Below are 14,634 nucleotides of genomic sequence, written 5' to 3'. Positions count from 1 at the left end.
TTTTTTAAACTTGAATTTTATTATATTTTCCTGCAAAATTTAATCAGTAACTTAGAAATCAGAAACTAAAAAGACAAGGAAGTTAAAATTAAGACTGTCTCAGTTCAGACCCATTCAGCGAAGAGTTGGCTGAAAAATGTGGACTTGCACAGTTCTCAGAAACTAAGAAATGTGGGCTCTGACAAGCTTGCTATTCATAGATTCTAAGGCCAGAAGGGACCATTGTGATCATCTAGTCTGACCTCCTGTATAACATAGGCCAGAGAACGTCCAAAAAATAATTCCTGGCACAGATCTTTTAGAAAAACAGCCAATCTTGATTTTAAAAATTGTCGATGATGGAGAATCTACCAAGACCCTCAGTAAATTGTTCCAATAAGTAATTATAATAAATGGAGATATCCCATCTCCTAGAACTGGAATGGACCTTGAAAGGTCATTGAGTCCAGCCCCCTGCCTTCACTAGCAGGACCAAGTACTGATTTTGCCCCAGATCCCCAAGTGGCCCTCTCAAGGATTGAACTCACAACCCCGGGTTTAGCAGGCCAATGCTCAAACCACTGAGCTATCTCTTCTTTGTTAAGTTAAATAGATTGAGCTCCTTGACTTTATCACTATAAGGCATGTTTTCTACTATTTTAATCATTCTTTTGGCTCTTCTCTGGACCCTGTCCAATTTATTAACATCCTTCTTGAATTGGGGGCACGAGAACGGAACGCAGCATTCCAGCAGCGGTCGCGGCAGTGCCAATTGCAGAGATAAAATAACCTCACTACACCTACTCGAGATTCCTCTATTTATGCATCTCACAATCGCATTAGGTCTTTTAGCCACATTGTCACGCTGTGGGATCAAGTTCTACCATTAGGAATTCTGCCTCTAGTCTTCAGAAACGCACATTTAGAGACTGTCAGCAAAAACACTTCAGTTTATATCCATTGTCATAATGGTGTACATAGAGAGAAAAATAATATCTAAGATAGTCAAGTCCCAAATAATATAGGTCTTTATACATGCAGATTAAAGCCAACACCTTGAAATGCACTTGGAAGAGTATTGAGAGCCAGTGTATTGGAAGGAGCATAGGTGCAGTGAGTGCATGTCATCTCGCTCTACCAGTTATTTGGACCACTGGATTCTACACAAACTGAAGCTTCCTAGTAGTTTTAAAGAGTAGTCTTGAGGAGAATACATGGTGTTGAATCAGTCTAGCGGTGACAATTGCATAATGGATTATGCAACATTGAAAGGTAATTAACTGCAGATGAGATCTAAATTACCACAGTTTTGCAGTGCATGGAAATTCAAGATCAGCTGAGGGCATTGTGTACAGAATTTTAAGAACTGTGGCGAAAATGGTTGCTGCATCTTCACGGTCTGGAGCATTCTGTGTGGCAGAATAAAAAAGTCTTTTCAATTGCAACTGGAGCTGAGCTAAGAGCTCGACTCAAGAATGAAGTGTGACTGCTTGTAGCTTGCTGCATTAACGTGATTGATTTTTGGTTTTGTAGTTGTTCTGATCCAATTATAAAATCATTATAGTCAATTTAAAAGGCATTTGAATTTGGAGTCATAAAACAGGGTCCAAATGTACCCCCAAGATTGCCAACCAACTTGACATGGAGTGAGACACCAACAGAGAAAGCAATCACATCTATACAAGGCCGGCTCTGGCTTTCTGACCGCCCCAAGAAAAAAAAAAACAAAAAAACGCAGCGGCCAGAACAGCAAAGCCAAAAACAACCCCTGTGGCGCGGCCGGAGCCAGATGCAGGGGGACTCTCTGCCCTGCAGATGTGCCCTGGCTAGCGGGGGGAGGGGGAGGGAGCGGGGGGCCGAGAGAGAAGGGGGGCGGCCAGGGCTTCAGTGGGGTGCTGCCACGTGGCCCCTCCCACCGTGCCCCCTACTGGGAGGGCTCTGCACCACTCCAGTCGGCTGGGAGGGAGGATGTGGGCTGCCCTGCTGGGCTTGCTGCAGGGCGCTCCCGTCCTCCACGCCGCTGCCCCCTATAGGGCGGCCGGAGCAGAACAACAACAACAAAAAGTGGCCGTGCCGCCCTAGGATTGGGCGGAATGCTGCTTCCTACAAGCTGCCGCCCCAAGCACCAGCTTGTTCGGCTGGTGCCTGGAGCCAGCCCTTCATCTACAATCAATTTCTGTAAATAATATTCTGTGCCAACCCACATTAACTCTGTCTTGTCTAGACTGTTTTTCAGCCAGTATGTTTTTGCTTCTCCGTTGCGTGATTTAGACAGGGACATGGATTAGCAAACTGCACCATCTGCACTTGTGAAAAAGCTGATGTAAAGTTGAGTTTTATCCATGTATTGTTCACACTGCGGCACCAAATGCTTCAAACTTCCTTGGCAGCCTCTTACATGCAGAACCGAAGGGGCAACAAAGTATAATCCTCTAGGACTTTGCATAAGAAGGACCTTAGAGTGATGAATAATTACGTACTATCACCTTCTGAGACTTCTTATAAAGGAACAAACAGAACTATTGCAGCACAATCCCATCAATTTGTGACAGATCCTGCAGGTGGGTAAGCAGCACCTCATGAGTAATGTTATCAAAGACTGCTGATAGATTTAATACGGTCAGCTGTTTTCTGTTGCCAGAAGGAGATAGTTGACTAAGGATACTAATAAAGCCTTTGTACCAAAACCAGACATAAAGTTAGAGTACTAGGAATCTGGTATATCAGAAGAATCCAGATGAAGCTGGTATTGTCCTTCCATGACTGCCTCAAAAGAGAACTTTCAAAATAGGATAATAACTAGCAAAGTCATTAATCATAGAATAATAAAATATCAGGGTTGGAAGAGACCTCAGGAGGTATCTAGTCCAACCCCCTGCTCAAAGCAGGATCAATCCCCAACTAAATCATCCCAGCCAGAGCTTTGTCAAGTTAATGTTAAATGATTGCTTCTTCCTAAGCTGCTGTTGGTCTAAAGATAAATTCTTAGAACTCCAAAATTGCTAATTTGAGTTAAGAAATGTTATGCATTGTAAAGAGGAATACTGAATACATTTTTCTATCATTTCCATCTGTTTATACATTTAAGAATTACTGTAGTATCTAACCAAGAAAGCAGTTTGTATAGATACTATTTAGAAACATGAGTTATTGCATGTCATTTATTTATCTTTGAAACAATTTGAAGTTGCACTTTAAGGGTTAGAAAAACATGGCCTAAAAATATTTTAAAAGTCTTGTTACATATTTTTAGAAAAGTACCCTTTAGATATTTAAAAAAGAGACTTGCTGTATTTCCTACAGTAAAGTATTATGTTTGAAAGCTTTGAAATGCTTATATATTTGATTTACTTACCACATTTTTCAGGTAGAATAATTTGAATAAGTTGTTACATAAAAATTATCCTTCGATGTAAAAAGGCTCCATGCTGAAGGGATCTCATATGTTATTGCAATGTGAGTCACGATCGTGCATTTATCTGGATGAGTGATTCATCCAGATCTGTCAAAAATCATTTTTTTAGATGCTCAGTAACTTAAGCATTCTAATTTCAGCATTTGAAAAGATATATTGTCAGATAGTATTTCTGAAGGTGAGCTGTGGTATTTCAGTCTGCCAGAGGACTATCATATATGAATCACTAGTATCACCATATTTATGGGACAGTACAGTAACTCATGAAGGAGCTCTTACTACTATATATCAGTTATCAGATAAGCCATAATAGTTTGTGAGCTCTGCCCACCATCCTGTTCCTTTTGGCTCTATGTAGAAGTGTTCTATTAAATAAACCTGTAAAATTAGCTGAATTTGTATGCCATACATGATCTGATATTAGCAAATGTCTTATTATATCATCTTGCTTGCCTGCAGTAGAGTCAGGGTATTCTTGATGACACATCCTCATTTCCCTAGATGGGAAGAAAGGAGGTAGTTCACCCAGGACTGTTGAATTGGTTTACCATTTGTGACTCAGTGTGTGGCGTTTATTCTTAGACAGGTTTCAGAGTAGCAGCCGTGTTAGTCTGTATCCGCAAAAAGAACAGGAGTACTTGTGGCACCTTAGAGACTAACAAATTTATTAGAGCATAAGCTTTTGTGGACTACAGCCCACTTCTTCGGATCCATATAGAATTGGAGCCTCAATATATGTTCCGTTCTATATGCATCCGAAGAAGTGGGCTGTAGTCCACGAAAGCTTATGCTCTAATAAATTTGTTAGTCTCTAAGGTGCCACAAGTACTCCTGTTCTTTATTCTTAGACAGTTGCTGCAGAGAGGCTAATGTTGGCCAGTAATAAGAGTTGACAATGTTTGTGCTACACTTTCCCAATCCTTCAAGATTCTGATTCAACCTTAGAACATGTTGTAAAGCTCTAAAGTAGGGTGAACAGACAGCAAGTGTGAAAAATCAGGACAAGGTGTGGGGGGTAATAGGAGCCTATATAAGAAAAAGACCCAAAAATCGGGACTATCCCTTATAAAATCGGGACATCTGGTCACCCTACTCTAAAGTGGTTATAAAATGTTGTTATCATGCACAGGTTTAGGAGGAAAGCTCTTCAGAGCTCCCATCACAAGAACATATTCTTCACTCTGACAAGGATTTATTCCAACAAGCTATTTGAATTTTATCCCCTTGAAGAGTGTGTGTTGTTTAATCTATAGAGTGCAACAAATTCTACTTGAATTTTGCAAGGCTTCTGTGAAGAGCATGGGACTTATCTGTATTAATTATTATTGTTATATTTCTATATCTGTGTATCTAGCTTTAGTGATTGCTTTGTGGGCTAAAAGATAAGTAAAGGGTAAATCCTACAGGAACTCCCAAACAATTTGTAGATGGAATTCAATTGCTTGGTGCTCAAAACAACAATCCCAGGAATGCACCATTTAAAGTTATCCTCCAGAGAAATGCATAAACCAGTTTGGTCAGTTTCAGGGGCCCTACTCAAAATCCCAGGACATCTTCAAGCAGGAACTCTGAACAAAGGGACTTTGGAATGAATAAAAAGAAAACCTGTGACTGGAGAGATACAGAATGGAACATCAGACTGTCTGAGATGAGAGGCAGCAGTTGCTGGGGCAACCTGTCTCACCCAGCCCAATGCTTGGCGGGCCTGGGTTAAGTGGAACCTTCTTAAACTTCTTAAATGTTCCATTCTATATGCATCCGAAGAAGTGGGCTGTAGTCCACGAAAGCTTATGCTCTAATAAATTTGTTAGTCTCTAAGGTGCCACAAGTACTCCTGTTCTTTCTTCTTAAACTCGCAAGGGAAGTCTAGGCTTAGGTAAGACTCTGTGTTTAGGCTTTTCTTATTTTTAACCCTGTACTCTAATTGCTATGGGTCTTTGGATTAATAGTATGTTTGTGTCACTTTAATCAGTCACAAGCTCCAAATACAGTTAGACCTGTGTCATTATAACTGTTGGTAAAAATGGGGACTGTAGCCAGAGACCCATTTTAAGCATGAGATGAATTATGAAATTCCACCCTGAGAAAAAGATAGTTACTTGCAGGGGTGCACTTGAGAGGGACTGCAAAGGGGTCTAAATTGCTACTTGCCCTGTAACCATGACAGCTTCAAAAAGAAAAATGTGTTCTGAAATGGCGGCAAAACATACCCTTTTATGTCCTTCAATTTTAAATCTCCTGAACTACTTGCTTTCTCTTAAATCTGGATTACCTTTTCCACTTGTTAAAGTGGTGATCACGGATCCTTGTTTTTTTCCCCACCTGTATGAAAGCTTTTTCCAGAGTCTGGTCCATGTGTTCTTTCCAAGTGGAGACTCACCAACACCAGCCTGTCCAACGTTAGTCTCAATGACAGATGTGTGACTGGGCACTACATCATCTGTGCAGCCTTTACTTTGTAGGTCTGGAAGTACAGGAAGCCATAGTGCTCTGTTCCTTCTTAAAGAGGCTTTGAAAAGGGCCAGATTGAGTCTCAGCCCTGGAGTGCTCTGAGTTCCTTGATTCACAAGCTGATGGATGGATCCAGTGCAAATCAGCATACTCAATGCTTCATTTGTATCCTGGTTCTTCACAGAATGAAGTGGAGGAGGTTCAGTAGATCAAAACTAAATCCGTTCTTCGGGGATATTAAACTATTTCTTTCTTTTCCTTCTTTTCCATGCCCTAGTAGAGTCTTGCCAGTAATCCTCCCACTGAAAGATTTGCATTGATAAACTCTTCTTCAGAACAGAATGGATCTGAGGTCTTTCGGGGTTGGCCTCGCTGTCATGAGATAAAGTCTGAGGTTCATCCTAACAGAACCTATATCTTGTGCCTCCTCCCGGGTTTTCTTACTGCTTTGGTAGAGCTAAACCTATTTGTAAGTCTCTGTGGTTATTTGTTGCTCTCACTTATCCTTATATACTATCTCTTCTGTGAGAGTGCTCAAGTGGATGTTCCCAAATTTGTTATGACCTATTCTGTTCCTATATCACAGAATGAGCATTATGACTCTATCTGCCATGTCTAAAGCAGTTTTTAGACCTTGCTGAGGCAATAATCTCATCTCTTTATGCAGCACTAATGCTGCTTACTCACTAAACAAAAGTTGTAGAAATTGCAGTGAATTTGTAAACCAGTCATTCTTATATTTTTATATTTTCTTACAGTATTCTCAAATATCTTAACCTAAATTCTGTTGTTCTAACTACAGATTTAATGTGGTTAAATTTCCATTGCAACTGTTGGTGTAGTGGTCTATAGTAAACAAGGTCAAAATTAAGATCCTTCTGTGAAGGGGCCACTGGAAATTCCTGAAATAGGTCATTTTTCCCAGCAGATATCAATAATACAGTATCTCCTCTTAAGAGAACGTCAGTGCAATAGCCTCTTCGTCATACAAAGTTGTTTTCCACGCTCAGTATTTAAAAAAGCTTATGTAGACACAGCAGAAGTCTTTTTCCATGGTAACTGATTAGAAATTCATATAACTGATTCAGCTCAGCCCATTGAGAGGCCTGGATGCTGACCCAAACCCCTAACAAACACTAGGAAATCACATCTGTTTCAAAAATAGCACAGTAGTTCTAATCTGTAAAAATGGGATTGCAAGGACTGTAAAACAGGATTACAGTTATACTACTGTCATAACAGGGAGTGCACTTGTTATCCATATTAAACCAGTTGAACCCCAAATGTGTTTTATCCAGTTCTCTCAGTACTTGCACTCAGGACTCTGGCATAAAATTAAAAGTTAATTTTCTTTAGAGTTACAGCCGAGCTATGTATGAACTCTGACGTGTCCAATATCAGTATTTCTAGTTAGAGATCTTTATTAGACAAGGTGATCTCATCACTTACAAACTCCATCTCTAGTCTCCTTTGTTTTGTGGCACTTCTTACTTATAGGTGGTGTGTGGATTTGAATGTATACAGTACATATAATATTAAAGTGCTACTGCTAAGGCCTACAGTATAAACAATGTTGCTCATTTGGCTTCCAGGCTGCTGGTTCTACTTTATGCATATGCTCCAAATACATTTCAGAAAGTGGGGATCAGCATTCATCATTGTAGGAGAACCCATGTTGGTGCTCTCACTGGGTGGAGAAGGACAAAGAAGGCCTCCTCAAAAAGGGTCAATCCGATACATACTCCTCTGCCTGTTCCACCCCAACCGCCAAGTCCATCAATTCCATGATCATCTTCGCACAATTTACAGCCCAGCTAATGGTTTAGAAAGGAGTGTGCATATGTTTTAAATCCAGAACTTCTTAAATTTTCAAACAAAATTCTTCATGCCGCATTTTAAGCACCACAGTCTGTAATCAAATTGGTTACTCCAATCAAAAGTTACAGGGGGATAGCAAATCTCTTCTTGGATTGGAATCCAGAAGTAGAATTGCAACGAGCACCTCCACAAACCCTGTCCTGAGAAAGGGATGAAGGGAAATAAGGTTTCTACCACAGTGAAGAATCTTTCTTTCCTTAAACAGTGTAAAGGTTTAGAAATAAGTTCATTGACTGATTCCTTTTCTTTCATATTACAGATAAAAGAATATGAAAAACTGGATTCTGAGGAGGAACGTCTTAGCAGAAGTCGGCAGATTTATGACACATACATAATGAAAGAGCTGCTGTCTTGCTCACATGTATGTATACTGAAGTTTCACTCTATAATTTTAATATTTAAATATTTCCTTTGACTTCAAATGCTTTAAAATGTTGAATAATGGAAGGATAGTGAGTAGATGAAAGTCTGACAGGGAATTACACAAAACACCGCTCAAGGTGTGACAATAGCAGTATCTATTACGATAGCAGTGTCTACTAACTCACTTGTTCCTCATTGTATAGCGTAGCCCTATTTGAAAGAGTGGATAATCTACAATAATGACATGATTTGAGCCAGAGAGAAATTTATCCTGTTATTTAAGACCTTGAATCTGCAAGTGCTTATGCCCGTGCTTTGCTTTACACATAATTCTGCTGAAGTGAATGGGAACACTCGTGCCTTTGAAGGTAAACATGTACACACGTGCAGGGTTGGGATGTAAGTGTACATTTTTCTTAAGACTTGTGGGACTACAAAGAAGCAGTTGGTGGTTTCATGTGTTCTGTGTTCCTGGTGCCTTGCAATTACTTGATGGATGGTCTCCACCATGCATGGGATGGTCTGTGATTTTTTTTTTTTTTTAGCTTAGAAGTAGGGATTGGCATAACTTTCAAAGTGTTATGCAACAGGATGTTTAATGGACACTAAGTTACGTTCATTTTGAAGTTGGTGTATTTTTCATATAAGCAACATTCCTTTTTAGTTGAAAACTGGTATTGTGACCTCAATAATTGAGAACTTGCATATCTCTTTTCCAGCTATTTGTCTAAAATCTTACTTTTTATTTTTCCAAAGCCATTCTCAAAGAAAGCTGTAGATCATGTACAAACACACCTTGCCAAGAAACAAGTGCCACCAGGTCTTTTTCAGGTGAGATGAAAGCACTCAGAATGTCCAGGTTTTATTTAATTAAGCAAATTCAGGAAACCTCCTTTATGTACATATTATAATTACAGTTATGACAAGAATTTGATACTGTATGTCAGAAGTCGATGAAAACAAAATGATACAGGGAAAGATTTCTGTATATAATAATCAGATAATCTAATTTCATTGTCTTTTTAAAGATCATAAAAATTGTGGATTAGTCTTCTTTAGCCAGAGGAGTCTGAGTACATTTTTGAAAACAGATTACTAACTGTTCTATAACTTTACTGACTGAAGGGGTCTAATACTAACATTTTATTCCTGCTTTCCTCCAAAATCATATGGGAAACTTCTTAGAATGAACAATGATTACAGATAGCTCTTTTTTGGTGAGATCAGTGGTTTTTATGCCTATGGTTGAGGAGTATCCCAGCAGACTAGCAGTGTTTGAAAGAAATCCTCATCCCTTGGGGGCTTGTGAGGAGAGAGTCACCTTGGGCAGTCAGAGTTTGGGCATGAGTCAGTCCATCTCCCCACCTGTGACTATTAATCAGCAAGGTGCTGAGAGCGCTGGTCCTAGTCCAGGAAAGCATTTAAGGAGGCTCTTGAGTGTAAGCATGTGAGTAGGGAATGGGAATACATAAGGGCATTAAAGTTAAGCATGTACTTAAGTGTTTTTCTGGTTTGGGGTCAGAGTGCTCAGCACCTTGCAGGACTTAGCCCTTAGTTTCTCTCACTGAGGGCTTCCTTAGATAACTGTGAAACTTTCATTCAAAATAGAAGAAATTCAATGAAAAATATGTACCCAGTTTCCGTTAACCACTTGCTGGTGTTGCTTTTTCACACACTGTCCTAGAAATTCAGGTCACAGTCCACTTGGATCTATGCTTTCATATGCTGGTTCCAAGTGCATTCTAGGTAACCCGATTAGCAGAGTGTGAGGAATTTCACATAGACACTCTAAGTGAAAGTGGGTTATAGTTGCTTTGCCAACCACTGGTAAATTACATTTTTTAGATATAGTGTAGAATAAATCCCTTTTACATCAGGACCTTATGCTTCCTTTCAACATAAATCAGGTGGTGAAGTACAGAATTCAACGTAATGTTTCAGAAATATAAAAGCATAGCAATGCACATACCTTTCTGTTTAGTGGATCCTTCCTTTTGCCTCTAGCTAACTTATATTATATAGCACTATATTTTTGAGGTCTGAGTACATGGCTGGAGTTAGCAATATTGCAGTTTCACATGAGGGTTTTAGGTGTCGGTGTCAACTTTATAGTTCTTTCATTATTCTAAATACAGTGGAAAATTACATTCTGAAAAATGGCTACTTCTCCTCAGAAATTAGAGTACCTTTCTATAAAACGCTATAAATGTTTTAGGATTTTAGAATTACAGGATTTCTATGTCCACAAATTTAGCACCAAAGTAAATAATGGATTTTGGTTTATTGGTTTAAAAAGTGCACCTTTTATATTTTTTACTTATTCAAACAAATTGAAGGTGAAATAAGTATTTCTATATTATTACAGTTCTAACACAACTGACCTAAGCAAGGAAATTCAAATTGAAGTTGTTAGATCACATAATTAGACAAATTAAAGATGGAATTTTTGCTTTAATGTTGAATGTCCTTTCTTTTTGTTAATATGAACCTATGCGATGTGGCAGTGACTGCAGGTTTAAATTAATTTGCTGTACTTTTATAGTAATTGCATTCACTGTAGCATTTAAAGTACTGTTATATTAAACCTGCTTGATAGTCTTACTGTGTCAGTGGATTGTCTTTGATGTTAGAACCAGAGAGACTGACAAAGTGGTATCTATATTGCCTGATTTGGATCTCATGTAACCCTTGCTAATTGAGTTGGGATTTGAAATCATTGCACACTATGTCAAACCAAGTAACGATGCTCCTCTTTCAAATATGCCACTTGTGAATTAAAGCTGTTGGTAGTAAGGTAGAGGAAATAAAGAAGAGGGAAGAGAGAAGCACTAATAAGGAAAGATTATCTTGGTGTTCCTGTGCTGGCTGGTCTTTGAGTTTCACAGCCTTCACCATGAATTCTAAATTGTTTTTTAATTTAAATAAATGAGAAGCAGTGTTTTCAACCTGATAATTCTGGTGATTAATCCATAAAGTTTCAATGCTTATTTCCTGTTGTTGGCCCATGGGCAAAGACTGCAAAATTCTCTCCAGTCCCTCCCAGGAAAATGCTAAGGCCGCTGATTCAGAAAAGCACTTGAGCAAATGCTTATCTTCAGTGCAACTACACAGGTTCTTAAAGTCAAGGCCATGCTGAAGTTCTTTGCTGGATCAGGCCATAAGCCAAGAAAGTCACCACAAAATATTGCAGTTACTCTGCTCAACACAGTTGTTCTTGCCAGTGGGCGGTAAATGCTGGAGCCTAAACACGTAGTTTATTTTCACTGGACAATATTGCATGTTCAGGTTATCACCCACCGAAAAGTTAAATACAATTTTTTATCTTTTTTAGCCATACATAGAAGAAATTTGTGATAGTCTCCGAGGAAAAATATTTCAAAACTTTATGGAAAGGTATGAATCTACATACTATATGAACTACTGTGTAATCTCCTGCAGTTAGACTGGTCCCTTGAGTATTATTGCAAAATAAGGCTAGAATTGTTTAGTTAATTAATAGTGTATTATCAGCAAGCTTTTCCAAAGAACTAGCCTTGATACATATATCATGTTAAGTATCAGGATATCCCAGTATTGTATGCAGTGTAGTTGTGACAGAACTTGTAAGGACGCTCAGGTCACACAGTTAGTGGACCACTCCACTGCACCACGTAACAGTAATAATGGACTTCTTACAGTTTGATCTTTTAAAAGTCTGAAAGTCTCTAACTCCATTCATTTGGGTGATACTCCTACAAATAAACTACAGTATTATGGGGGTGAGCTATACAGCAATTCTAGTATGTAGCCCAAAAGGTTTACAACTAAACAGTAACTGTCCTGTAAGGAAATGTAAGATGGCAAATCCGGTTAATTTTACAGATCTGAATAGTGCTATTGACCTTAATGAGACTACTGGTGGGAGTAAAGCGCACAGGATTTGACCCCAATCTACTGCTGACAAATGATAGATCCGATTATGTAGCCAAAATAATGTCCGCAAAAGATCAGTTTTTCCTACCCTGAAAATAAACATCTTATAACTGATATAGCAGCAGAAGACAATTATCCTGTAACAACTTTCAATAGTATTGACATCTTTATTTCAGGATCAAATAGGTTTACATTATTCCTTGGTGTATATTAAGGTTAATTAAAATTTGAAGTTACATTGCATACTTTCCAATTTAATTATCTTGCTTGTGATACAGTTGAAATATTTTTTTAAATTTCCTGAAAATTGACCATTAGAAACAGGGTCTAAAGGAAATTATGTAAATAAATATAGATGCATTCGTAACTGAAGAGAGAAAATAATCAGATATATTTTATAACTTGTTATTAAACAAAACATATTGAGAGTGAGTTGCTAAGAAACATGCTAAATTAAAATAAGCATAAAAGATGGCTAATCAATGAATTTTTTTAAATGACAATTTTAATCTTCATAAATTATCTTGTGCTGAATTTAATTTTCAAAACTAGAGTACTTGGCATTTTTCACAATACTTTCTGTAATTCTGTTGGATAACCTTTTAACTTAACTTTTTAAACTTTTTTTTTAACAGTGACAAGTTTACTAGATTTTGTCAATGGAAAAATGTAGAACTAAATATTCATGTAAGTAATTACATTTATCTTGTCAAAAGCCGATGTAGGAAAGAAAATGTGTTAGATTTTAAAGAATACTTCTACTTAAAAGGCCTTAGTAGGAAGAACAATGACTATTATTCTGATATGCTGTTCTATTCATAGATGTACATAACCTCCTAGCACCATTAATGATTCCTCCCTGGCTACCCTCTCTGCCTGTTGTGGGGGAGGCATAGCTCAGTGGTTTGAGTATTGGCCTGCTAAACCCAGGGTTGTGAGTTCAGTCCTTGAGGCGGCCACCTAGGGATCTGGGGCAAAATCATTACTTGGTCCTGCTAGTGAAGGCAGGGGGCTGGACTCAATGACCTTTCAAGGTCCCTTCCAGTTCTATGAGATAGGAATATCTCCATATATTATAAATGTGACTTAATAGCCTTGTGGTTTTGAAATAGGTAGGTACAGGAAACAGATTGTTTGAGCACTACTTTTCAGCAAGAGAAGCCAACCCAAGTACTATTCTGTCTCGCTCTGTTTTTTCCCTTCAAAAGTCAGACCTACTTGCCTCCATTTGGTATATTCTTGGCCTCATCCCTTAGTCCTAAAGTGTTTTACTCCCACAATTTCTTTGTCTGCAAGACCATGTTGCTCATGTAAGCTGCTGTCTTGGATTCATCGCCAGTGAAATCCTCAGCCATGCCTTCATCTCCTGCCATCATGGTTGTTGTAAATACCATCTCTCTGACCGCCCCCGATTCTAGTGCTTGCAGACATAGGGAAGCATAAACAATAAGAGAGCTACTTTCTGAAAACAGGTAGAGAAACCATCCATCTACAAAATAAAGAACAAATATCCACTTCCATGCATTCATGTCAAATGAATTTAGAGATTCTAAAGGGGAAAGGTTCTGGGCATTGGAAAATGAAATTTGTATGTTTTGAATTCACAGCTGACCATGAATGACTTTAGTGTACACAGAATAATTGGGCGAGGGGGATTTGGTGAAGTATATGGTTGCAGAAAAGCAGACACTGGAAAAATGTAAGTCATATACTGTGTTTTAATAATAAATATAAATTCTAAATATATAAGGAAAAAAATCTCTGAATTTTTTACAAAATCTCTGCAGAGCGGAATGATCAGCTTAGATTGCATCATTAAATTGAGCAATAGAGTTTTGTCCTAGAGTCCAGTCAGTTGAAAAAGAGTTTGAATTTATGGAGTGGCTTAAAGCCTCATTGGAAGTTTGATCCTCCAAAATGCTGGACACTCAGGCCACAGTCTTGCAAAACGCTTAAGCATATTCTTATTGAAAACACCCGTATGGTCCCTCTGAAGTCACAGGAGACTTCTCATGTGCTTAAAGTGAAGGGTGTGCTTAAGTACTTTGCTGGCTCAGGGCCAGGAGTGCTCAGCACATTTCAGGATTGAGCCCTGGGATAGAGATGTGTGGGCAGTTTAAGAATACAGTGTCCTAAATCAATTTAATTAAAATTATTTACACTCTTGAGCAGGGCGTTTGAAGGAAAAAACAGCAGCAATGGTTTCTTCTAGTTGACAGTTGGTGCTCCATTGTTAGAATTGCAGCTAAAACACATTTGTGGGTTCAAGTTCCCAAACCAAACCCTTTGCTTTCTCCGGCACTGCCACTCACACACAGCTCCTAATTTCTGCATAAAAAACCCCTGGCTATTAGGCCCAATTCTCCCATCACATGGTCATCTTTGATTTTCTGGACATAGCATGGGTTTTTCACATGGTTCTGTCTACCTACTCTCCTACCCACTTGAACCCAGGGATCCTTCTTAGATGATTCCCACCTATCTGAACATAACATTCCTGATACCTGAGGTGCTGAGTATTTGTGGTTCCCATTGGGTTCAGTGGTGGTAGTGGGTGCTCAATACCTTTGAGATCCTGACTCTGAGCTATTAACAAGTGAAGGGTCCCTTGAAATGACTTTCATGTTTAATCTTTC

The 14,634-nt window shown here is 38.7% G+C and overlaps 1 protein-coding gene across 2 annotated transcripts in view; it reads left to right on the top strand.

Annotated features, from left to right (window-relative positions):
* The window catches only part of GRK3 (G protein-coupled receptor kinase 3), a 128,362-nt gene that overhangs the window by 74,477 nt on the left and 39,251 nt on the right, over positions 1 to 14,634 (top strand). For both annotated transcript variants that reach the window (XM_034791036.1, XM_034791037.1), the window contains 5 exons: positions 7,983 to 8,084; positions 8,843 to 8,917; positions 11,418 to 11,479; positions 12,634 to 12,685; positions 13,606 to 13,697. In XM_034791036.1, the coding sequence (XP_034646927.1) occupies positions 7,983 to 8,084; positions 8,843 to 8,917; positions 11,418 to 11,479; positions 12,634 to 12,685; positions 13,606 to 13,697 (383 nt within the window). The remainder of the gene's footprint in view (positions 1 to 7,982; positions 8,085 to 8,842; positions 8,918 to 11,417; positions 11,480 to 12,633; positions 12,686 to 13,605; positions 13,698 to 14,634) is intronic.

Source organism: Trachemys scripta, chromosome 15 (genome assembly GCF_013100865.1).
Source record: "Trachemys scripta elegans isolate TJP31775 chromosome 15, CAS_Tse_1.0, whole genome shotgun sequence".
NCBI lineage: Eukaryota > Metazoa > Chordata > Testudines > Emydidae > Trachemys > Trachemys scripta.
The sequence above is the reverse complement of the archived record's forward strand: the minus strand, read 5'-3'. Positions and strand labels throughout refer to the sequence as shown.